Source organism: Onthophagus taurus, chromosome 3, assembly GCF_036711975.1.
Source record: "Onthophagus taurus isolate NC chromosome 3, IU_Otau_3.0, whole genome shotgun sequence".
NCBI lineage: Eukaryota > Metazoa > Arthropoda > Insecta > Coleoptera > Scarabaeidae > Onthophagus > Onthophagus taurus.
This window is the reverse complement of record NC_091968.1, coordinates 3511517-3535312: the sequence shown is the minus strand read 5'-3', so window position 1 is coordinate 3535312 and position 23796 is coordinate 3511517. Positions and strand designations below refer to the sequence as shown.

Here is a 23796-nt window from a genome sequence, read left to right as displayed (position 1 = left end):
TTTTGTTCTAAATTAAATTATTACTTTATAAAATTAACTTAATGGACAATAAATTTTAATATTATTTTCTTTAAGCTTTGTATTTTCGCCGTTAGATGGTGCTGACAACATTTTTTAAATTTGAATTTAAATTAAAAAAAATTATATATTTTCTAAATTATTATAACAAATTAAGCTGCATTAAACTTTTTTACTTTTCCCTCCAGTTATTTTCTCCATATTCTCAGTTCTTAATAACATGGTGTCGTAAGCTTCGTATTGCTGAACAATATATGGCATTTTTGATATACCAGAACTCAGGAGGGAATTAATCAAATAAACGATGTGCTAATGAATGATTAGTGTCATTAAAATATCTACTTTCAATAAAAAAAATTACCACGTAAATAACGAGCGTAAAAAATTTCATACCGAACAAATGATAAAATTTGTCAGATTTTTGATAAGGATTGGGTTGGTTATAATCATTTTTTAATCCGGAAAAGTAACACACAGTTACGTTGGGGTACAGACGCAGTAATTTCTCCTTCATTTCACCAGTGTATCCATCAACTGAAAATGCTGCAATAAGTTAAGGATTAAAATTGAAATTGATGTGTCAAAATTGATTATCTCACCAGTTAATGTATCAAGTACGAAACCTTTCATGGACCAATTATTATTGAAGTAATAAACGGCTCGATGGACAAATGTGGATGTAAAACATATTAAAGCACCCTAAACAATCAGAATTAGAATTGTCTCAAAGCAAATAATAAAATGAAATTTACACTTATAAGATAACTCAATCTTGTAACAAACTGTAAAACATTATTCCACGATCCCAACCCTAGAACTCGTTTTGGAACATTCCTTCTCGAATGTCTAATAAGTGACATCGCAGTTAATCTTAGCTCAACGATATTGTTTAGTAATACGAGTCCGGGAAGCACCGGAACTGTTGCGCTGTAAAAAGTTAATAACCCATATTCCAGTACTGAAAAGAAAATTAAATAAACCTTTGTTTTAAAAAGATTGCTTAATTTACTTCTTTTCGTAAATGCGTTAGCGAAAAAAATCGAACTAATCGGTTTCAAGCTATATTCCTCTTCCCATTGAGGAAGTTCTGGGCCTCGATCGTAGTTTAAAGTTATTTCTTCATAAATGATTTTATAAAGGTGTTTAACACCCATGATAAGAAGCCTTAAAAATAATAATACAGTAAAATCTCGATGTAACGAATTAATACTTACTCAACAAGGTAACTTTTATAAAAGAACATCAAGATGTAACGTTTTAATATACTAAAAACGGTCATTAAGAATATTCTGCCATAACACCCCATAGATGGTGGACATAAAACCGCGCCGATTCCGAAATATTTATGGAAAATTTTGTAATCACCCGGATTGGTATACATGCTTTCTTTCACAAAGCAATTATAAAAAGTCATAATATAGCTGTTAAAAAAAGCCAATGTGTAACTTTTCAAAATATACGCATTGAGATATTCAGTTTTGGTTCTATGAATTTCCTGATCCGTCAATACCTTAGCTAGTTTTGCTAAATACTAAGCGAAACCATTATAATTGAAATTAAATTTTATAAATCAACAAGTTACCGGACTATAAATTCGCATAAGTACAATCGTTACAAAGTAACCATAACATCTAAGCAACAAAAGCAGATGATCCACTGCAATTTTTATACGGTATTTAAGAATATAGTATGAGATAAAATGTTCAGAAATTACAATCGTTGCTGTTGTAAGGATTACAATTATAACCTAAAAAAAGTCGTTTAGAAAGAAAATTAGTTAAATTTCTTCTAATAATTACTCCACCAATAACCCCAAGAATTGAAATTAGAATTCGTTCCGATTTCATATAAAACGGGGTATAATGCGTTTCAGTTTTAGTGTGTTTATTATATTTTAAGTAGTTATGAACGCGTACTTTATAATTAGCCCTAAAAAATAAACAATTTAGAATAAATTAAATTAATTCGTATTTTTTTACATTTCATCGATATGTGGAATAGATTTGTTTAAATTCCATTTGTATTGCCAGATGATTTCCTGGCGACTCCACAGTTCCAAGAAAATCGTTGCTACAAAAACAAAATCAAACAATATTATACATTCTAGAAATATAGGTACAAATAACTAACCCCATATCGTTACTGCAATAGCTAAAAATACTGTGTAGTTGTTATCGACGTAATAAGTTGTCATAGCCAACCCACAATAATCACTCAGATTTGCGTAGACGCAGTGCTCATGAGTACAAGGTGGACAAATTTGTACTGTCGAAGAACAAACTTCTTTTCTGTTTTAATATAATTAATTGTTTATATAAAATTAAATCGTTATAAAATGTTATGTATAAAACATGGGTGAAGTAATGTATAAACAGAGACTGCACCCGGGCGCCGCCTAAAAGGGGGAGCCGGCGCCTTTTTAATGTTTTCTCCAACAATATCTTATCTTTCTTTTGCAGTATTTAGACCTGTCAGCAGTAGCAAGTCTTCAGAAAGCAGTATTTCGTCTCCACAAAGCAATTTTAGTCTTTAGAAAGCAGTATTTAGTGTTCCAGCCGCTGTATTTAGACCTGTCGGCAGTATTTAGTCTTCAGAAAGCAGTATTTAGTCTTCTAGAAGCAGTATCTAGTCTTCTGCCAAAGTTATGCATATTTTCTCCAAAATATTTTATCTTTCTTTTGCAGTATTTAGACCTGTTAGCAGTATCTAGTCTTCAGAAAGCAGTATTTAGTCACCACAAAGCAATTTTAGTCTTTAGAAGGCACTATTTAGTGTTCCAGACGCTGTAGTTAGACCTGTCGGAAGTATCTAGTCTTCAGAAAGCAGTATTTAGTCTTCTAGAAGCAGTATCTAGTCTTCTGCCAACGCTATGTATGTTTTCTCCAACAATATCTTATCTTTCTTTTGCAGTACTTAGACCTGTCAGCAGTATCTAGTCTTCAGAAAGCAATATTTAGTCTCTACAAAGCAATTTTAGTCTTCAGAAAGCAGTATTTAGTTTTCTAGAAGCAGTATCTAGTCTTCTGCCAAAGTTATGCATATTTTCTCCAAAATATTTTATCTTTCTTTTGCAGTATTTAGACCTGTTAGTAGTATCTAGTCTTCAGAAAGCAGTATTTAGTCACCACAAAGCAATTTTAGTCTTAAATGGCAGTATTTAGTATTCCAGACGCTGTATTTAGACCGGTCGGAAGTATCTAGTCTTCAGAAAGCAGTATTTAGTCTTCTAGAAGCAGTATCTAGTCTTCTGCCAACGTTATGTATGTTTTCTCCGACAATATCTTATCTTTCTTTTGCAGTACTTAGACCTGTCAGCAGTATTTAGTCTTCAGAAAGCAATATTTAGTCTCCACAAAGCAATTTTAGTCTTTAGAAAGCAGTATTAAGTGTTCCAGATGCTGTATTTAGACCTGTCGGCAGTATCTAGTCCTCAGAAAGCAGTATTTAATCTTCCAGAGCAGTATCTAGTCTTCAGAAAGCAGTATTTAGTTTTTTAGAAGCAGTAGATCTTTTTGGGGCCCTCTTATTATCTATACGGATTTTGTACCACTCGGTACCTGATTTCCGCAACTGCTACTTTGCTTTTGTGGTTATCCTGCATTGGCAAAGTTTCTGTATTGGTGATTTCCTGTCCTGTGCAATAACAAGACAAGTCCATTGGTTTCTTGTTCATATTCTTCGCATTCTTTTATTGAACACATAAGTATTGCCATGAAAAATCATGTTTGGTTTATAATCAATTTTTGTTTTCTCTGAACAGTAATTTCAGACTTGATGTAGACTTTGAACAATGTAATTCCTGTTTTTTGCTGAAGTCTAGTTTGTAACTATTGCAATTACAGACTTTTTCTTGAAAATTAACCTTCTGACCAGAGTATTCCCGACTATTGCCTTAAGTTTGGTTTTTCATAAGTACAATTCTTAAATTTTTGCTGAAGTATGGATTATGATTATTCCAGTCTTTTTTAAGTTTATTTATATTTCTTTGATTATATATTTTTAAATTTTTCTCCACATTTTGGGCGCTCCCCCCCACATTCCGCCCAAAATGCTTGGGAGGGGGGCACTCCGGTTCCCGCACCCTGGCGCTTCATTTGCTAGCGCCGGCACTGTGTATAAAATATGAAGCTCTCTGTAAATAAAGTGGGAGAATAACAAGAATGAAAGGAACAATGAAGAAAATTGCATTCTGTCATCATTATCTATTCTTATATTGGCAATATTTAGACTTCTACCAGCAGTATTTTATCTTCTGCCAAACATATTTAATCTTCTATCAACAGCACCTACCTCCGCAAGCAATAAGTAGTCTTCTAAAAACAGATTTATTATTTTGTTAGCCGTATCTAGCCTTCTGTCATCAGCATCTAGTCTTATGTTGTCAAAATTAAGACTTCAGCCAGCAGTATTTTATCTTGTCAACAAATTTTCAAATTACTTCATTAATTCTCCATAAAATGTAATGTATAAAGTAATGTGCAAAATATATCAAGAGTTTTCAACTACATAGGATTTCAACTTAAAGTATTCATGAAGTGCTTTGTATTCATTTTCGGACTCGCAAAAGGATCACTGCATTATGGAAGTGTTCAAAAGCGATTATCCGAGCAATCAAAACCGATCTGAACAAATTCATGGTGATGTCTTTAAGATCGCTCAACCCCACAGTCATTATCACCGCGAATTGAAAGAAACATTATCTTTAAGACTTTTGCCTTTATAAATTGAGACTCCGCACTTCTTCAATAAAGCTATTTAGACTAGGCAGCACCAACATGAACTATCAAAAAAGGGCACCTATCTGCGTATTGAAGAAAAATGAAAGCTCAGCAATGGATAAAGCAGAAGAATAACAAGAATGAAAGGAACAATGAAGAAAATTGCATTCTGTCAGCAACATCTACTCTTATATTGGCAGTGTTCAGACTTCTACCAGCAGTATTTTGTCTTCTGTCAACAATATCAATTATATAATCAATTATATTCTATCAATATTACCTACCTCCGCAAGCGATAAGTAGTCTTCTAAAAACAGATTTATTATTTTGTTAGCCGTATCTAGCCTTTTGTCACCAGTACCTAGTCTTATGTTGGCAAAATTAAGACTTCTACCAGCAGTATTTTGTCTTGTCAACAAATTTTCGCATAATTTCATTAATGCTCCATAAAATGTAATGTGCAAAATATATCACGAGTTTTCAACTACTTATGATTTTAACTTAAAGTATTCATGAAGCTCTCTGTATTCATTTTCGTACTGGCAAAAGAATCACTGCATTATGGAAGTGTTAAATAGCGATTACCCGAGCAATCAACATCAATCTGAACAAATTCATGGTGATTTCTTTAAGATCGCTCAATCCCACAGTCATTATCAGCGCGAATTGAAAGAAACATTATCTTTAAGACTTTTGCCTTTATAAATTGAGACTCCGCACTTCTCCAACATTTTCACCAACATGAACTATCAAAAAAGGACACCTATCTGCATATTGAAGAAAAATGAAAGCTCTGCAATAAATAAAGCAGAAGAATAACAAGAATTAAAGGAATAATGAAGAAAATTGCATTCTGTCACCAATATTTAGTCTTATATTGGCAATATATTTTGTGTTCCACCAACAATATTTAATCTTCTATCAACATTACCTACCTCCGGAAGCAATAAGTAGTCTTCTAAAAATGGATTTATTATTTTGTTAGCCGTATCTAGCCTTCTGTCACCAGTACCTAGTCTTATGTTGGCAAAATTAAGACTTTAGCCAGCAGTATTTTGCCTTGTCAACAAATCTTTTAATTGTTTCATTAATTCTCCATAAAATGTAATGTGCAAAATTTATCAAGAGTTTTCAGGTGCATATGATTTCAACTTAAAGTATTCATGAAGCTCTCTGTATTCATTTTCGGAATGGCAAAAGGATCATTGCATTGTGCATAGCAACATCTAGTGTTATTGGCAATGTTTAGACTTCTACCAGCAGTATTTTGTCTTCTGTCAACAATATTTAATCTTCTATCAACATTACCCACCTCCGCAAGCAATAAGTTGTCTTCTAAATATAGATTTATTATTTTGTTAGCCTTCTGTCACCAGTATCTAGTGTTATGTCTTACTTTAAATCTCGTTCCAATCAGAAATGAAGATCCTTTATGTTACAAAGTTCTTAAAGTGGTAAGCTACGTAGCTGTCTATGTCGGGATCATTCTAGAATACCAGTAGTAAGAAAGTCGTGTAGGTGATATCGTTGCAAAAGTATAGCAAGAAGAATGTCAAAAATCGAAATAAACAAAACGTCCACAAAAGTTTGCAGAAAGAATCTAACGTAGGTGTAATAGAAAAAGCTGAGAGAGCTAAGAAATTCTTGTGCAAAGTTAAATTGTTAAATTACAGTTTTTACTTATTATTGTCATACTTACACCCTTTTAATAGTTCTGTCAGCTATATTTAAATCAAAATAAGCCCATCCAAACGCAAATAATCCAAGAAAAGTCGGAATAACCAACAATTTCGAAAAAAATTCCAACCAAGCAAAAAAGAAGGCGATGTCCGATCCATAATATTTATAGATAATATGTATCGGTTGGAACTGATAAAACCTTATCCAATTTCCCCAGTATTTAGCTAAAATCTTTTTTGTTAAAAAAACATAAAAGTATTTCTCAACATTCGTTTAAATTAAAAAGAAAATTTAAAAGAAATTAACTTGTCTGTCGTTTAATATCCCAGTCTCGCTCCACTTTGCCGGGCCATCATGTAACGGAAAAGCGTCGTCAAAATTTTTGGTAGCTAATAAATTCCCTAAACCATATTCATCCTGCAGTCCACCATATTTCGTTCTGTCTAAAACGTAACTAATTAATGTGATCCTTTCTGCGCTTGTAAAAGTCGTGTTTTCTTGTCCTCGAACAGAATTGCTAAAACAAGAATTTGAAATATTTATTTTATTAAAAATCGATGTTTTAAAATCAGTAACCTGCATCTTAGAAACATTGGATCATCAAACTTTGGTTTTAAGGAGATCTTACTCTTAAAAATACTAAACATTTTCGAGTACTGTGGAATTGATCTATCACGATGATACGTTGCGTATAAACCGTGAACAGTTGCTAAATGCTCTAAAGACGCATCGGATGCGGTTATTTTCACAAAAACACAATCGGTATATTTGACTCCATCGACGGGTTCAAGGATCAAACCTGCTTGTTTCAAATTTTTAAAGAACTCCGAGTTTTGAAATAAAGTAGCGTCCGATTTATTCTTTTTATAGACCAGGATAAAATCTGCTGGTGCTTTTACATCGGCGGGATATTTTACATTATCTTCTATTTTTGCCATTTATTTTTAAGTATTTCGTTAAATATTTTGTATTGACATTAATGTCAATTTCAATTTAATTGATTTTATCGACTGACATTCTTTATAGCCTTAAAAGTTTCAAATAGATCAAATAGATTAAATATTAAAATAAAACTAGAACTAGCACCATCACTAGAACTAACATTAGACCTAAAACTAGAAACTTTCGGGTTTAGCCGTTTTTAGAGACGTGCGTCTTGAATATGTTGAATGTTTCTAGTTCTAGGTATAGTGTTAGTTCTAGTTTTATAGTAGCACTATTATTATGTAGAACTAATACCGTACCTAGAACTAGAATCGTTTGGGTTTAGCCGCACGTCTCTAAAGACGGCTGAACCCGAATGATTCTAGCTCTAGATATAGTGTTAGTTCTAGTTTTACAGTAGCACCATTATTATGTAGAACTAATACTGTACCTAGAATTAGAATCGTTTGGGTTTAGCCGCACGTCTTTAAAGACGGCTGAACCCGAATGATTCTAGCTCTAGATATAGTGTTAGTTCTAATTTTACTCTTGCACTGTTATTATGTAGAACTAGTACTATACCTAGAACTAGAATCATTTGGGTTTAGCCGCACGTCTCTAAAGACGGCTAAACCCATATGATTCTAGTTCTAGCTATAGTATTAGTTCTAGTTTTACACTAGCACTATTATTATGTAGAACTAATACTATACCTAGATCTAGAATCATTTGGGTTTAGCCGCACGTCTCTAAAGACGGCTGAACCCGAATGATTTTAGTTCTAGCTATAGTGTTAGTTCTAGTTTTACACTAGCACTGTTACTATGTAGAACTAACATTATACCTAGAACTAGAATCATTCGGCTTTAGCCGTCTTTAGAGACGTGCGGCTAAACCCAAATGATTCTAGTTCTAGGTATAGTGTTAGTTCTGTATAAGAACAGTGCAAGAGTAAAATTAGAACTAACACTATACCTAGAGTTAGAATCATTCGGATTTAGCCGTCTTTAGAGACGTGCGGCTAAACCCAAATGATTCTAGTTCTAGGTATAGTGTTAGTTCTGTATAAGAACAGTGCAAGAGTAAAATTAGAACTAACACTATACCTAGAGTTAGAATCATTCGGATTTAGCCGTCTTTAGAGACGTGCGGCTAAACCCAAATGATTCTAGTTCTAGGTATAGTGTTAGTTCTACATAATAATAATAGTGTAAGAGTAAAACTAGAACTAACACTATACCTAGAACTAGAATCATTCGGGTTTAGCCGTCTTTGGAGACGTGCGGCTAAACCCAAATGATTCTAGTTCTAGATATAGTGTTAGTTCTACATAATAACAGTGTAAGAGTAAAACTTGAACTAACACTATACCTAGAACTAGAATCATTCGGGTTTAGCCGTCTTTGGAGACGTGCGGCTAAACCCAAATGATTCTAGTTCTAGGTATAGTGTTAGTTCTAGTTTTATAGTAGCACTATTATTATGTAGAACTAATACTGTACCTAGAACGTTCTAGTTTTACAGTAGCACTGTTATTATGCAGAACTAACACTATACCTAGAACTAGAATCGTTTGAGTTTAGCCGCACGTCTCTAAAGACGGCTAAACCCGAATGATTCTAGTTCTAGGTATAGTGTTAGTTCTAGTTTTACAATAGCACTATTATTATGTAGAACTAACACTATACCTAGAACTAGAATCATTCGGCTTTAGCCGTCTTTAGAGACGTGCGGGTAAACTCAAACGATTCTAGTTCTAGGTATAGTGTTAGTTCTGCATAATAACAGTGCAAGAGTAAAATTAGAACTAACACTATACCTAGAGCTAGAATCATTCGGGTTCAGCCGTCTTTAGAGACGTGCGGCTAAACCCAAACGATTCTAGTTCTAGGTACAGTATTAGTTCTACATAATAACAGTGCTACTATAAAACTAGAACTAACACTATACCTAGAACTAGAATCATTCGGGTTTAGCCGTCTTTAGAGACGTGCGGCTAAACCCAAATGATTCTAGTTCTAGGTATAATGTTAGTTCTACATAGTAACAGTGCTAGTGTAAAACTAGAATTAACACTATAGCTAGAACTAAAATCATTCGGGTTCAGCCGTCTTTAGAGACGTGCGGCTAAACCCAAATGATTCTAGATCTAGGTATAGTATTAGTTCTACATAATAATAGTGCTAGTGTAAAACTAGAACTAATACTATAGCTAGAACTAGAATCATATGGGTTTAGCCGTCTTTAGAGACGTGCGGCTAAACCCAAATGATTCTAGTTCTAAGTATAGTACTAGTTCTACATAATAACAGTGCAAGAGTAAAATTAGAACTAACACTATATCTAGAGCTAGAATCATTCGGGTTCAGCCGTCTTTAAAGACGTGCGGCTAAACCCAAACGATTCTAATTCTAGGTACAGTATTAGTTCTACATAATAATAGTGCTACTGTAAAACTAGAACTAACACTATACCTAGAACTAGAATCATTCGGGTTTGTTAGCCGCACGTCTCTAAAGACGGCTGAACCCGAATGATTCTAGTTCTAGGTATAGGGTTAGTTCTAGTTTTACACTTGAATTCGGGGTATTCCCCGGGTACCAAAACTAGAACTAACACTAGACCTAGAACTAGAAAGTTTAGAGTTTCGTCTGAAGATGCATGGCTAAACTCGAATGTTTCTATTTCTAGGTCTAGTGTTAGTTCTAGTTTTAGTTTAATTAACACCAACCGTGAAACCTTTCGTACTTACAGATTAAATATTTAGATCAAAAAAGATTTCGAATATAATATAATACATCGTGTACAATAAAATAAAAGTAAAACAATTAATAAAACAACAATAAATTAAATTGTATAAAAATTAAAATTCTCATTCATTTTTGATTTGGTTAATACTTTAACGTTTGCCTGAAGTTATCCTTTCCATTTCTTTAGTTCTTGCCAGCATATCATCGTACGCTTCGCTTTCAGTTACCACAGATGGTACATTAGGAATAAAAAAAGTTACAATGCTATTAAGAAAATATACGCCGTGCTAAAAATGATAATTGTTAATACCATATCATCATAACTTATTTTTATGTTACGATATAAAGTACGGCCGCTACAAATTTCATTGCAAGAAGGTGATAAAATTTGTCACCTTTTTGATATGGTGTGACATCGTCAAAATCGTTTTTAGCTCCGTTAAAGTAACATACCGATACGTTTGGAAATTGTTTTACTAAATTTTCTTTCACTTCGCCGCTGAAATCTTCGACTAAAAATGCTACAATAAAGGTACGATAAAATAAACGATTCGTATTAAAAGGAAATGAAATGTGTCACCAGTCAGTGTATCATTTATAAATCCCTTCATTGATTCGCCGTTATTGAAATAATAAACCGATCGATGAACCAACGTAGATGTAAAGCATACTACTCCGGCCTACAAAAATAGATTTAAATCAAACTTAATACACTACTATGAAATAAACAGGAAGAGTTTCGATTCAAATCATCAAATTGCGACGTTTTATTTATAAACAGATTTGGAACGTTAAAAAGAATGCATTAAAATTGATGCGTGACAACAAGTAAATCATGAAAGCATAAACATAATAATATCATCCATGCTATCTCTCCTGCTTTGGTCCCTTCTGGTTGACGATCTGATTGCGATAGTCGAAGCCGTTGGCGTAGAAATGCAGGCTTACGCTGATGACATTGTCGTTATGGTCAAAGGAACCAGTTTGTGGTTGATATCTAAAATCCTCCAGGTGACCTTAGATGCCATTTGCGCTTGGTGTAAGGGAGAAAACCTCTCGATAAACCCACAAAAGACAATTATTGTGCCCTTCACTAGGACACGAAAGTTGGATGGACTAATCCGCCTAACTATCCAAGGTGAAGAAATTCCTTCTCAAAGGAAGTCAAATATCTAGGAGTAATTCTAGACAAAACCTTATCATGGAATGGATATTTGCAGAGAGTTTTGCACAAAGCTAGACTATCCTTGTGGACTGGAAAATTGGGGTCCTACCCCTGAAAGACTGTACTGGCTCTATGTGACTGTGGTTAGACCTATGATCACATGCGGAGCAGCAGCCTGGTATAGGAAAGTCTGACAGACTTCAGTTATCAGTAAGTTTTCACGAATTCAACGAGTAGCTGGATTGTCAATCTCTGGTACGATAAGTACAACGCCAACTCTAGCAATGGAGGGTCTGCTTGGTCTATCTCCTCTGCATTTGCATATAGAGAAAGTAGCTAGAACAACCATTTACAGATTTAAGCAATATGCTCAAAACTGTTCCGACATGTCCTACCAATGGGCTGCGGAAGACATTATAAGCACTGATACTGTGCTATTAATGCCGTCAGATTTGGCGGGATCACTATCAGTGATTAATGCTCAATACCAAATTGTACTGCCTGAGTGGCAGTCCTGGATCGAAAGTGAAAATTTTCTTGTTCAGGCAGATATTTGCATATTCACAGATGGATCAAAAACGCCGGAAGGGGTCGGAGCAAGAGTACGTTTGATAATAGATTTTTTAAAATGTTTGATCCTTGCAGATATATATGTCAAGAAATTTGAACAGATACTTTTTTCTGACAAATATAAGATTTTTACAAAGGATATCATTTTTTATACTCGCTATATTGATGATATACTAATTGTTTATAAAGGTAATACCGCCAATCTAATAGCATTACACAATATCTTTAATAACATTAGTAACTTGGAATTCACTATTGAAATGGAGAAGGATAATATGATTAACTTTCTAGACTTAAACATTACCAAGAACCTTTCTGATCAAAAACTTGAATTTAACATCTTCAGGAAAGCTACATTTGCTGAGAATGTCATTGCCAACAATTCTTATAACCCCAGACAGCATAACCATGCCAGTTTTCGATTCATGTTCAACAGAATCTATAACATCCCTTTGAATCAAAATGATCTAGAAGTAGAAATCAAGAAGATAATTACTATTAGTATTAATAACATTTACTCTATTAATATTTTACAAAATATCTATAATAAGGTCCATAGTTCTAGAATTAACAACCTCATTTATCCAAATATTAAAAGCAACTTAAAATTGCTAATACTTCCATTTCACCTCATTTTGGAGAATAAACTAAACCACAATTTAAAACAATTTAATTTGCCCCCTGCTTTTGTGTCTAATAATAAAATTAGTAACTTTTTAATTAATAAGAAAGCCAAACATAAAAAAGAGAAATCAAGTGGCGTCTATCAAATCGAACACATACAAGAACATAAATATAAAATACAATTTCAAAATGTCAAACTGATTATAAGTCTAAAGAAATCAAATGAATTGAACCTTTATGAGGAATATAATATAGGTCTACACAACAATGACAATATACTTAAGAACGACATTGCCGATTTCAATATTAATAGATGTTTCCACGTTTTTCTTTAGTTCCATTATATGTACTGTGTTGTGTGCCTTTATGTTTTTGCATACAATTTTCCATCTTAATTTTTCTGTTATCACCTGACCTGTTTATATTCCTGCACGTGCGCTTGCGCTTATGAACATCGCCAACACCTGAAATTCCACTTACAATCAGTCCTGTCTTGTCAATCGTACATCTATTTTATGTTCATTTCCATGCGGTTAAATTAAAAAGTTTTTAGTTGAATTTTACAATTTTAACTTCGTCTGATTTAATTTTTAAGATGTTCGTTTAGTGATATTTTTTATTTAATTAAACGCTATGTAAGTTGTATTTTAATTCTATTAACATAACAACAAAGAATAATTGTAACCATGTAATCTTTTCCGGAATTTTAATTTGTTTCTTTGTTTAATATCAAGCCTTCTGATTTTTACCGTATCAACTTCTAACTATACATTTTCTTTGTTTCTTCAATCGACAATCTTGACGATAAATTTATTTTAATTTATTTTTCTAACTGTGTGATGTCTTAACAAAAACTTATTTTATTCTGTCTCTAGTCATGCCAGATGAAGATCGTATAGTTCAATCGAAACATATGTAGCACAGAATATAAAAATTTAATACTTTTTCATCGTCTCTAAGATTTTTTATTTTATTATTTTGAAGGAGTATACTGCCAGACACCTCGAATTAAGCAAGTTTACAGCCTGGGTACGTACTGTACTGTATTCCAGGCGGAAGTATTTGCTATTGACATGGGTGCTAAAATCGTTCTTGAGAGAGGGGTGAAGAACATGACAGTACGAATTTTCTTTCAGCTTTGGTTAATGATTTTAAGAGAACATTAAATACACTGAGTTGTGATAACAGAGTTTCTCTGATCTGGTTCCTAAGTCACTCTGGGGTTGCTGACAATAAAGCGCCAGATGAGCTAGCACGAGAGGGCAGCGCTAAAGCATTTGTGGGGCCAGAACCAGCAGTTGGTGTATCAGTTGCGATGACCAAACATAGGATTGGACTGTGGGATGAAGAAAGACTTCGCCTGCTGTGGACCAGTTCTCCTGGAGTGAGTCATGCTAAGGTGTTTATTAACATCGTCACTGTCAAACCCGGGAACTTTTTAGGACTTGCTCGTAGCAGCATAAAAGTTCTAATGGGTGTCGTTACTGGGCATTGCCGATTAAAAGCACACCTCAACTTGTTGGGTTTAACCGACGATGTTGAATGCCGACTATGTGCGGAGGAAGTCGAGATGGTTGAGCATGTTTTATTCCACTGGCATCTATCATAATCGTTAAAGTGCTCCGATATCTATTAGTCAGAAAAACCCTACACTATGGTTTCAAATATTTAGGATTTTGGAAACACGGTGTATTTAACTAAATATAGATACGGCTGATTATAGAAAAACAGTCTTTTTCTGGGGAGTCTGCTTACACTAATAAGATAACATAATCTTGTTACAATAATAAAAATTGTTTTCCATGCTCCTAAACTGGTGACACGTTTTGGTATGTTTCTTCTTGATTTTAGAAGAAGTGTTCGAGAGGTTATTCTTATTTCGGCGATATTATTCATTAATACAAGAAGAGGAAGTATCGGAACTGCTGCACTATAAAAAACGAATAGCCCATACTCGATTACTAAAAAGATATGGATTTTTATTTAATGGTTTATCCACATATGTATTATATGTATAGTGTTACCAAGATCCACAAAAGCGTCACAGAAATAAGTTGAACTTATCGGTTTCAATGCGTATTCTTCTTCCCATTGGGGTATATCGACCTTCACAATACCTCGTCTTAACGTTAATTGTTCAAGTATACGTCTATGTAAATTTTTAAAACCTTCGATTAAGCTTCTATAATAGGAATAAAAATTAAATTAAAAAATATTAAGTAAGAAAAGTAAGGGACACTTACGACATGAGATAACCATTCAAGAAAAACAACAAAATATATTCTTTCATAATGTTAAAAGAGATGCTCATAAATAGACCAAGATAACAACCCATTCCCGGTGGGCAAAGAGCTGCACCAATGCCGTACAATCTATTATAAATCACGTAATCTCCTGGATTTGTAAACATAGATTCTTTGATAAAAGAATTGTAAAACGACATTAGATAAGAGTTGAAAAAGTTCAGAACGTAACTTTTGAAAATGTACGCAGTGAGGTAATTGTTTTGGGTTCTATGAATTTCTCGATCGGTCAAATATTTACATACACGATTTATAAGCTGATAAAAAAACAAAATAGTTCTTGAAATAAAGTTAACTTGAAGGCTAAATAAATTACCGGGCTGTAAGTTTTTATAAGAATAATGGTACAGAAACAATTATAAACTCTCATTATAAAGAGCAGGTGATCCACCGCCGCTGTAACTTGGTATTTTAACAAATAATACATGATTAGATGTTCCGAAAGTAATATTAACGCTGTTGTAATACCCAGAAGAAGCACCTAAGAATAATTATTTCAGGTTAGTGTTAAGTTAGAAATAAATCGGTTGAATTTTCTGCAATAATTACAAAAGCTGTAACAGTGATAAGCGATTCAACTATTCTAGGAAATCTCATCTTAAAAGGCGTGTAATGCTCTTCAGTTTGAGTGTACTTATTGTATTTTGTATACGCTCGAACGCGAACTTTATAATTAGCCCTAAAAAAATTAATAAACATTAAAACAACATCAACGAATAACTTAATTTTTTTTACATTTCATCAATTTGTGGTACACAACTGTTTAAATTCCATTTATACTGCCAAATACATTCTGCGCGATTCCACAATTTCACAAATAGCGAAGCTAGAAAGACAATATAATACGATTAATGTTCTATATTAAGAACATTTTAATTATGAAAAGGGAACAGACCCCACAATGTCATAAAAAGAGCCAAAACCACTGTGTAGTTATTATCCAAATAATAAACTGTTTTTGCTACAGAACAATAATCGCTCAATGTTGTATATCCGCAATGTTTATCCGTGCATGTTGGGCATATTGTTTTATTTGATTCACATATTTCGTTTCTATAACATTTTTTTTAAATTATTTTGGTTATTTATAACTAACTGTGCTTAATTATTAGATTAATACATTGTAACAACATATTTATTGATTTAGGGTGGATTCTTTGGAAATTTGACATAGAACACTTAGAATAATACAGTTTCTACGGTTCATTCCTTACTCATTTCGTGTCCTCTAAACTGTTAACAATTGTAGTCTTTACACATGATTATAACTCAACGCATATACAATCATATATACCGGGTGATCCATTTAACGTGAGACAAGCGATTATCTCGAGAGATTTTTACGTTGAATGAAAAGTTAGATGAAGCTATGCTGAAGTTGGATGACTTAGAACAGTATACTCGGAATGATAACTTAGATTCAATTTAGATTAAGATAGATTAATTATTATTAATTAGATTCAACTTGATTAACTTATAAGTAAATCGGAAAGACACGGATGCAACAGTAATTAACATGTGTTCGGAAAAACTAGGTATGAGGAAGAGTTGTTTCGAAATTTATGATGTTATTGTGGTGTCTGATTCTTCTATAGTATTGGAATCTGGGGTTCTCCATCCTGAGATCTCTGATCATGAATTTATCGATTTAGCTAGGTAATGCTTAAACCATCTTCGTTTTCTTACACATACAGAGACTTCAACTCATTCAATTATGATTCCTTCGTTGCTGAATTAAGCTTGATACCATTTCAGGTTATTTTTGCAATGTCCATTGATGATAAATTAATGTTTTTTAATGATCAATTATGAATTTGTTTGACACTCATGCTTCAGTGAGGACAGTTAGAATTTCGAAACCTAGGAAACCTTGGATAACGGATAATATTAAGTTGTTACAAAATTTGAGAGATAAAGCTAAAAAAAATATAAACGTAGCAAGCAAATGTCTCATTGGAAATGTTATAAACAATTGAGAAATTATACTAATTTTACTATTGATGCTGAAAGGAAAGCATATTTTGAGCATTTACACAAATACTCTAATCAAAAAAGAATTTGGCATGTGTTAGGGACTGTCGTATATTGCGAATAAAAAACAATAGCCTTCCAGTTCATTTAAGAAACGTAAATGAAATAAACTCAGCATTTGTATATAATGTTCCAGATAGTCAATACGATAACATTCATTCTGCATCCTTTTAATATGTTAAAACTTACACTTCTGCTTACTTTACCATACATATGTCATATACTCAATTGTTGTATCGAGGAGAAATATTTTCCTTCTTTTTGAAAATGGCGTATGTAATCCCTTTGCCTAAAAAAGATGCGCCTGTAACATATAGTGATATTCGTCCTATTAGTATATTGCCTGCTTTTAGCAAGATTTTGGAAAAAATAATTAACGTTAAATTAAGAGAACATTTAGTACATTACAGCATTTTACCTGAGTGTCAGTCAGGTTTTGTACCTGGGCGTAGTTGTACTACGGCTCTTTTGAATACAACAGATGATTTGCTTAGAATTAGGGATCGGTCTGATTGTGGTATTTTGGTCTTATTAGATTTTACCAAGGCATTTGATTCAATTAGGTGTCATCAATCTTTCCTGGACTTAATTAAATCTTATTTAAGTAATAGGCATCAATGTGTCAAATTGGGTGGTTCGATCTCTAATCCATTACATGTTAATAAAGGTGTTCCATAGGGATCAATATATGCTGTTTACCATTTATACATCCTTGTTGCATAATTGTTTCAAATATTGTTATGTCCACATGTATGCGGATGACACTCAACTATACTATGATTTTCCATTTAATGATTATGAAAATGCTGTAAATAAAATTAATTGCGATCTTCAGAGACTGTCAGTTTATGCTCGTGAACATTTTTTGTTTTTGAATACGGCAAAGTGTGCTGTTCTTTTGTTTGGAAATGAGAAACACGTTCAGCAACTACTACCGCTGGTTAAAATCATTATTGCCAATAATGTGATTCCTATATCACTACAGGAGAAGAATTTGGGTCTTATTATTGATAATACATTTCATTATCGGCAGCATATTTCAAGACTTATAGGTTTGAGTTTTCTAAACCTGAAGGTTTTGTATCCTTTTAGGAATGTTTTCAGCATCAGGCTTAAGACAATTTTGTGTGAAAACACTGTACTGTTCATTTTTAATTATTGTGCTCCAGTCTTCGGTCCTTGTCTCGACGTTGCTAACATGTCAGAATTGTATGCTGCAATGCTTGTATGCGGTACATTTTCGGCATAAGAAAATATGACCATATAGCTTATAAATTGAAGGATCTTGGATGGCTTAATACGAGGTTTCATATTAAAATGCTGTCACTTCTACTTTATCATAACATGATTGTTGGTCGCAATCTACCTTACTTAGCTAGAAAGATTATTTTAGAGGTGACTTGCATAGTGTCAATATTAGAAGTAGAAATGTTATAAATCCTCCTAAGCATAAGACCATCCTTTTTGAGCGATCCTTTACCTACAGTGTATATTCTCTATACAACTCTATCCCAGATTATATAAAAGTATGTTTGCTGTTTAATTACCTTTTCAACATGCAGTGATTTTAACATTCAGGAACACCTCGGAAGGTTATTAAATTTATTAAATTTATGTTATGTTATTTGATAGCATTAGGTTCAAATTTTGATTCTTTAAGATCCATAATTTAGGAACAATACGGAATCTTAGGTTTAAGTTCTTTTTAGGCATTTTCTGACCTGTTTTGATAGCTTCTTTAATTTAAGGTTGCGGTGAAAGAACAGTAGTGGTCTTTTGGCCATGGCACTGTATTCGCGACCTTATGATTCTTCAACATTAATTATTATTATGTTTCTTTTGTTTTTTAAAATTTAATTATAATTAATACAGTTTTTGTATATATATATGTATTGTTGAAGAATAAACTATTATTATTATTATTTTAAACATTTTCCTACCCGCTTCGATACATTGTCTTTAGTTCTTAATTCTTAGAATACTATTTAATAATGCTCAACAAAAGAAATCCAGGAGAGGTACATCAGGTGAACTGGCTCGTCGGAAATACCTTTGGAAAGAGATCTAACGCATAAAAAACAAGAGGTCGTGGAACTGCTGATGTCGGCATTTTCGGAATATCGCTTTCAGAGACTTAATTGGTTGAATTGTTTTAAAATGTAACAGGTTAAACTAATTTTGCATAAAAACTACTTGGCAACAAATTCTGAATTCATTCCATCGGCATCGTTTTACATTAAGGCAAAGTGTTTAAACTAATTGTAAGTCATTAAACTATGGATACTCTAAGTGTGGCAGAAAAAGTCGAAATGATTTTTATTTATGAAGAAAGTGACAGAAAAGTTGCTGATAGTATAAATTTGTATCGAGAACGTTTTCCTGATCGAAATACGCCTTCGAGAAGTACCTTTTGCACAGTTGTGAATGATTTCACTAACACTGGAAATGTGGAATCAAGAAAAAGAACTCGGCGAGCAACTGTAACTACGGAAGAATCTTTTACATATTTTTTAGGTTTTTTTTTGACATATTTACATCTTTTACATATTGCACGTGAAGCTTTAGATCGTGATTATGCTGGGCGATGGATTGGAAGGGGAGGTCCAATTTCCTGGCCTGTCAGATCACCTGATTTAACACCTCTTTATTTTTTTTTGTGGGGCGTCCTTAAGGATAATGTTTATCGCGAAGTACCGACTACGCCAGAAAACACCAAAACTACACAAACAAAATATGCCCATAACTTCATGTAATAATTCCCCAACATATAAACTCGCAAATTTCATGTCAAATATTTTCAAAGAATTAAACTTCAAACCTACATACTCTATATCGAATACTAACCAATTGATAAAAGAAGTTAAAAACATAGATCTTACAAATAGATATTTGATTTCTTTCGATGTAGTGAATCTATATTCTAATATAGAATTAAATAAAACAAAATAAGTTAACTTTGCACTTGCGTAAATATTTTAATCGGGACCGGTTTCGAAGTTTACAACTCCATCCGTAGCCGAAAATGTCAATAGGCGAAGCTAACAGATGTAATCATTTTAAAAACCGTTTTGAAATGTTGAAAAATTTTGAAAAAGTGAACAAATTTAAATTTTATACAATAATCAGAAAAATAACCGAAGAAATTTATTTAAACAACATATAGTTACACAAAATTATTGCATTTTTATGGCATGCCTCTATCTGGCATACTCGCCGATATATTTTTAGACTATTTTGAAAACCATCATATCATGAATACCAAAAATCTTTTCAAAAAGCATATAGTTAAATGGATAAGATATGTGGATGACGTTTTTTGTATATGGGAAGGTAATCTTAGTGTTTTAGACGAATTTCATAAACATCTCAACCAATTACACAATAAATTAAACTTCACCATTGAGTTAGAAAATGATAAAGTTGTAAATTTTTTGTATCTTAAAATAAGCTATATTGAAAACAGATTGAATTTTAATATTTATAGAAAACCTAGTTCAGTTGATACAATAATTCCATATGATTCTAATCACCCCTTATCTCATAAATAAGCGAGTTTCAGGTATTTTATCGAACGAATTTTTAATTACCCATCTTTGATCTAGCAAAAAATAATAATTTTCCTGAAAAAATAATTAAAAATTTAATTAATAAAATTAGAATAAAACATGATCCTTTATTTTCCAAAGATAATGAACCTAAAAACTATAAACCCATTCCTTTTAACTCTATAACAGCATCAGGTAAAAGAATTTTTCAGAAATATAATATTAATCTTGCACTTTAATAATTATAACATTAATAAAGTGAGTGGCGTTTATCAGATTAACTGCTCTGAATGTAATAACATGTACATAGGGCAAACTGGCCGAAAATTGAAAAATAGAATAATGGAACATAAAAATAAAACCAATTCTAATATTTTTAAACGTAAAATTGAAACAGAACACGAGATCGATTTTGATAATGTAAAATTATTGCATAGATGTAACAAAGGTTCTAAATTAGATCTTTTAGAAGCTCTGGAAATTAATAAATATACTAAAAACAAAAAATTAAAACGAAATTAAAACTAAAAACGACCAGTTAGATATTAAATTCTTTTGGGTTTTTATGGCTTCTTTTTCTTTATATATTTCGTTAAAAGGTTATTTGTGTCTGTTAAAATTCTTTTGAAACCTGTTTATTTTATAACAGAGATCTTATTATACTGCACTTTATATCTTGTTACGTCCAATGTATGTTCGAATTGCAGATTTCTAATTTAATAAAATTTTTGTGTGTGGAAATTTTAATGTTATAACTTATATTTTTTTTAAATGTTTACATGTGTATTTCGTGTCTCCATTTTGTAAAGACTTTTATTTGACCGTAAGTTAAAATTCTAATTATAAATTTTATTTTTTATCTTTTTAATTTCGTATCGATTGACTTATTTGAAGAATTTTTGTAATTGTGATTTCTTGGTCATGTAGATTCGGCTGATGATGACCTTATTAATTAGGTTAAAACCGGTACCGAGGAATTGAATAAAAATATAGCAAGAAAGAAGTTTACATCGTATTGCTTTATTTAAATTATTTAATTTAATCTTGCAACATGGATTTTACCCATTTAAAATCTTTTAAGATGTAAAGAAAGTTTTAGTAGAAGGGTTAATAAATGTATTGAAGTGGGTGGGGAAATATTTGAACATTTATTATAAATTTTATACTTGTTGTTGATTAATAGTATAGTTTAATCATTTTTGTATAAATAAACAATATTTAAAACTATTTGAATAAAAGAATTATTTAAATTTTGTCTAGAAAGGATGTTTCGCCGTCGTACTGGCAAAACCACACGGTAATTTTTTTTTATTATAATTATTTTACTTTTATCCATAGATTAAGATTTTGCAATCAAAAACATAGGCTGTCTTTTAACAAATTGGTCGTGACCTTCATATGACCTTGAAAATAAAGTCAAGGTCAAAAAATGTTATCGTCATATGGTAAAACAACTTTCATTCATGTTTTACTTACATACATGTTTTCACAAACATCATTTTCGAGATAATCGCTTGTCTCACGTTAAATGGACCACCCTGTATAATTTATATTTACTTAATTTAAAATGATAACTATACTTACACTCTACGAACAGGATGGAGCAATGGATGATTTAGGTCACAATAAGACATACATATAGCGAATAATCCCAGAAAAGCTGGAATCAACACCAAGATCGTATAAAATTGCAACCATGCGTAAAAGAATGCTATTTCTGATCCATAATATTTATAAATAATATGAATCGGTTGCAGTTGATAAAACTTATACCAACTCGCCCAATATTCAGCTAAAACCTGTAAAATATTTTTTTAGCTAATATTAAAAAAAAAAATGCCGATGGGGTAATATAAATGCAAATAAGATAAATAAAAAAAATTAACTTGTCTGTCGTTTAAAGGTCCAGATTCACTCCATTTCAGTGGACCATCATGTAAAGGATAAGCATCGTCAAAATTTTTGTTCGCTAATAAATTCCCCAAACCATACTCATCCGTTAGCCTACCGTATTTTGTTCTTTCTAAAACGCAGCTAATCAACGTGATTCTTTCGGCGCTTGTAAAAGTTGTATTTATATCTCCTCTAACAGAATTACTAAAAAAAGAATTAAAAATGTTTTGATTAAAATTTTGAAAATTAAAAAACCTGCATCTCCGAAACATCGGGTCTTGAAGCTTTGGTTTTAAAGATAACTTAGATTTAAAAAAACTAAACCATTTCGAGTAACTCGGAATCGATCTGTCGCGATGATACGTTGGGAATAAACCGTGCACCGTAGCAAGATGGTTTAAAGATTCATCGGTAGCTGTGAGCTTAATAAATATGCAATCGGTATATTTGATTCCGGGAACAACTTCGATGATCAATCCGGCTTTTTTCAAATTTTTCAGGAACTGGTTGGTTTGAAAAACGAGCGCGTCAGATATTTCAGTTTTTTGGACCAAAATGAAATCGGCGGGCGGTCTCACTTCCGGTTCAAAAGTTACACCAGCTTTACTCGCTTTATCGGTAGTCCCAGGATTGGAAGTAGTAGCCATTTTTCTTTAATAATCCTTTCTCTTTAAAATTTCTTTTTATTGTAACAAATCATCATTTTCTGTGACATTGAAATATTTGTCAATTTTATTAGTTGATGTCAGTTGATGTCTTTCTTAAAAGTTACACATTACACAGACTATGTATAACAAATTGTAGCTTTGCATATTTGGTATCAAAAACGATTTGGTTCATTTATAAACAAGGATACATACAACTACATACATGTGATACAAACTCTCCTAAACATAACCCCTTATTGATTCTTTGGACATTAAGAAATAAATTATTTTAAATAAATATCTCTTCTTAAATCGTTCTCTTCTCAATTTCTTCTTAAACGTTTGAGACAAAATAATAAATGCAACACTTGCATCTATAATATTGGTGTCAGAATCGGACATAACGAAGCACTATCAACCACAGAATTGACATGCAAAAAGCCGTTTTGAAAAATTACTTTCAATTCTTGAGAAATAAATTTTTCAAATGAACGACAATTTTTTCGAATTTTGCAATTTTCGCCGATTAAGTTTTAAAAATTCGTATAAAATCGATTTCTTGGAATATGAGTATAAAAATGTCCCAAAGTGTTAATAAAAGTGTCTTTTTTCCAATGAACCAACCCGTTTTGAAAAATACCTTTTAGTTTTTGAGAAAACAATATTTGGAGTTTTGATAAAATTTTCGATGTTGCAATTTTCATCGATAATTTTCAAAATTCGCTATAAAATTCATTTCTTGAAGGATCCTTGTGGAAATATCACCAATTATTAATTAGAGTATCCTCTTTTTAATGCAACAAGCCGTTTTGAAAAATCGCTTTTAGTTTTTGAGAAATAATTTTTTGAAATGATCGACATTCTTTTCGAATTTTGCAATTTTCGTCGATAAAGCTTTAAAAATTCGTATAAAATCGATGTCTTTCAA

At 32.2% G+C, this 23796-nt stretch overlaps 2 protein-coding genes across 2 annotated transcripts; both read right to left on the bottom strand.

Moving 5' to 3' along the window:
- Nucleotides 1–95: 95 nt before the first annotated feature.
- On the bottom strand, nucleotides 96–7468 carry LOC111421248 (anoctamin-4-like). The gene is made up of 12 exons (XM_071195362.1): nucleotides 6993–7468; nucleotides 6436–6933; nucleotides 2149–2306; nucleotides 1998–2088; nucleotides 1818–1947; nucleotides 1601–1765; nucleotides 1233–1549; nucleotides 1028–1182; nucleotides 771–976; nucleotides 618–717; nucleotides 380–561; nucleotides 96–327 (listed from the first exon to the last, which is right to left on the bottom strand). Exons 3-12 carry the CDS (start codon nucleotides 2210–2212, stop codon nucleotides 181–183), a joined length of 1557 nt encoding a protein of 518 aa, XP_071051463.1. The 5' UTR covers nucleotides 2213–2306; nucleotides 6436–6933; nucleotides 6993–7468; the 3' UTR covers nucleotides 96–180.
- A 2634-nt stretch (nucleotides 7469–10102) lies between these two features.
- On the bottom strand, nucleotides 10103–22954 carry LOC111421245 (anoctamin-4-like). The gene is made up of 13 exons (XM_023054387.2): nucleotides 22477–22954; nucleotides 22215–22425; nucleotides 21913–22127; nucleotides 15648–15805; nucleotides 15488–15578; nucleotides 15302–15431; nucleotides 15069–15233; nucleotides 14693–15009; nucleotides 14474–14631; nucleotides 14205–14410; nucleotides 10671–10770; nucleotides 10430–10611; nucleotides 10103–10377 (listed from the first exon to the last, which is right to left on the bottom strand). The coding sequence occupies exons 1-13, from the start codon at nucleotides 22866–22868 to the stop codon at nucleotides 10240–10242; spliced, it is 2463 nt and encodes an 820-aa protein (XP_022910155.2). The 5' UTR covers nucleotides 22869–22954; the 3' UTR covers nucleotides 10103–10239.
- Nucleotides 22955–23796: the final 842 nt, after the last annotated feature.

Coding starts and splice junctions, on each gene's coding strand:
- LOC111421248 (XM_071195362.1), bottom strand. CDS start 2,212: ATGACAACTTATTACGTCGATAACAACTACACAGTATTTTTAGCTATT. Junction 1,948..1,997: donor ATTCCACATATCGATGAAAT/GTAAAAAAATAC, acceptor TTTATTTTTTAG/GGCTAATTATAAAGTACGCG. Junction 977..1,027: donor TAACGCATTTACGAAAAGAA/GTAAATTAAGCA, acceptor TTTTCTTTTCAG/TACTGGAATATGGGTTATTA.
- LOC111421245 (XM_023054387.2), bottom strand. CDS start 22,868: ATGGCTACTACTTCCAATCCTGGGACTACCGATAAAGCGAGTAAAGCT. Junction 22,426..22,476: donor CCGATGTTTCGGAGATGCAG/GTTTTTTAATTT, acceptor TTCTTTTTTTAG/TAATTCTGTTAGAGGAGATA. Junction 10,612..10,670: donor TATAAATGATACACTGACTG/GTGACACATTTC, acceptor CCTTTATTGTAG/CATTTTTAGTCGAAGATTTC.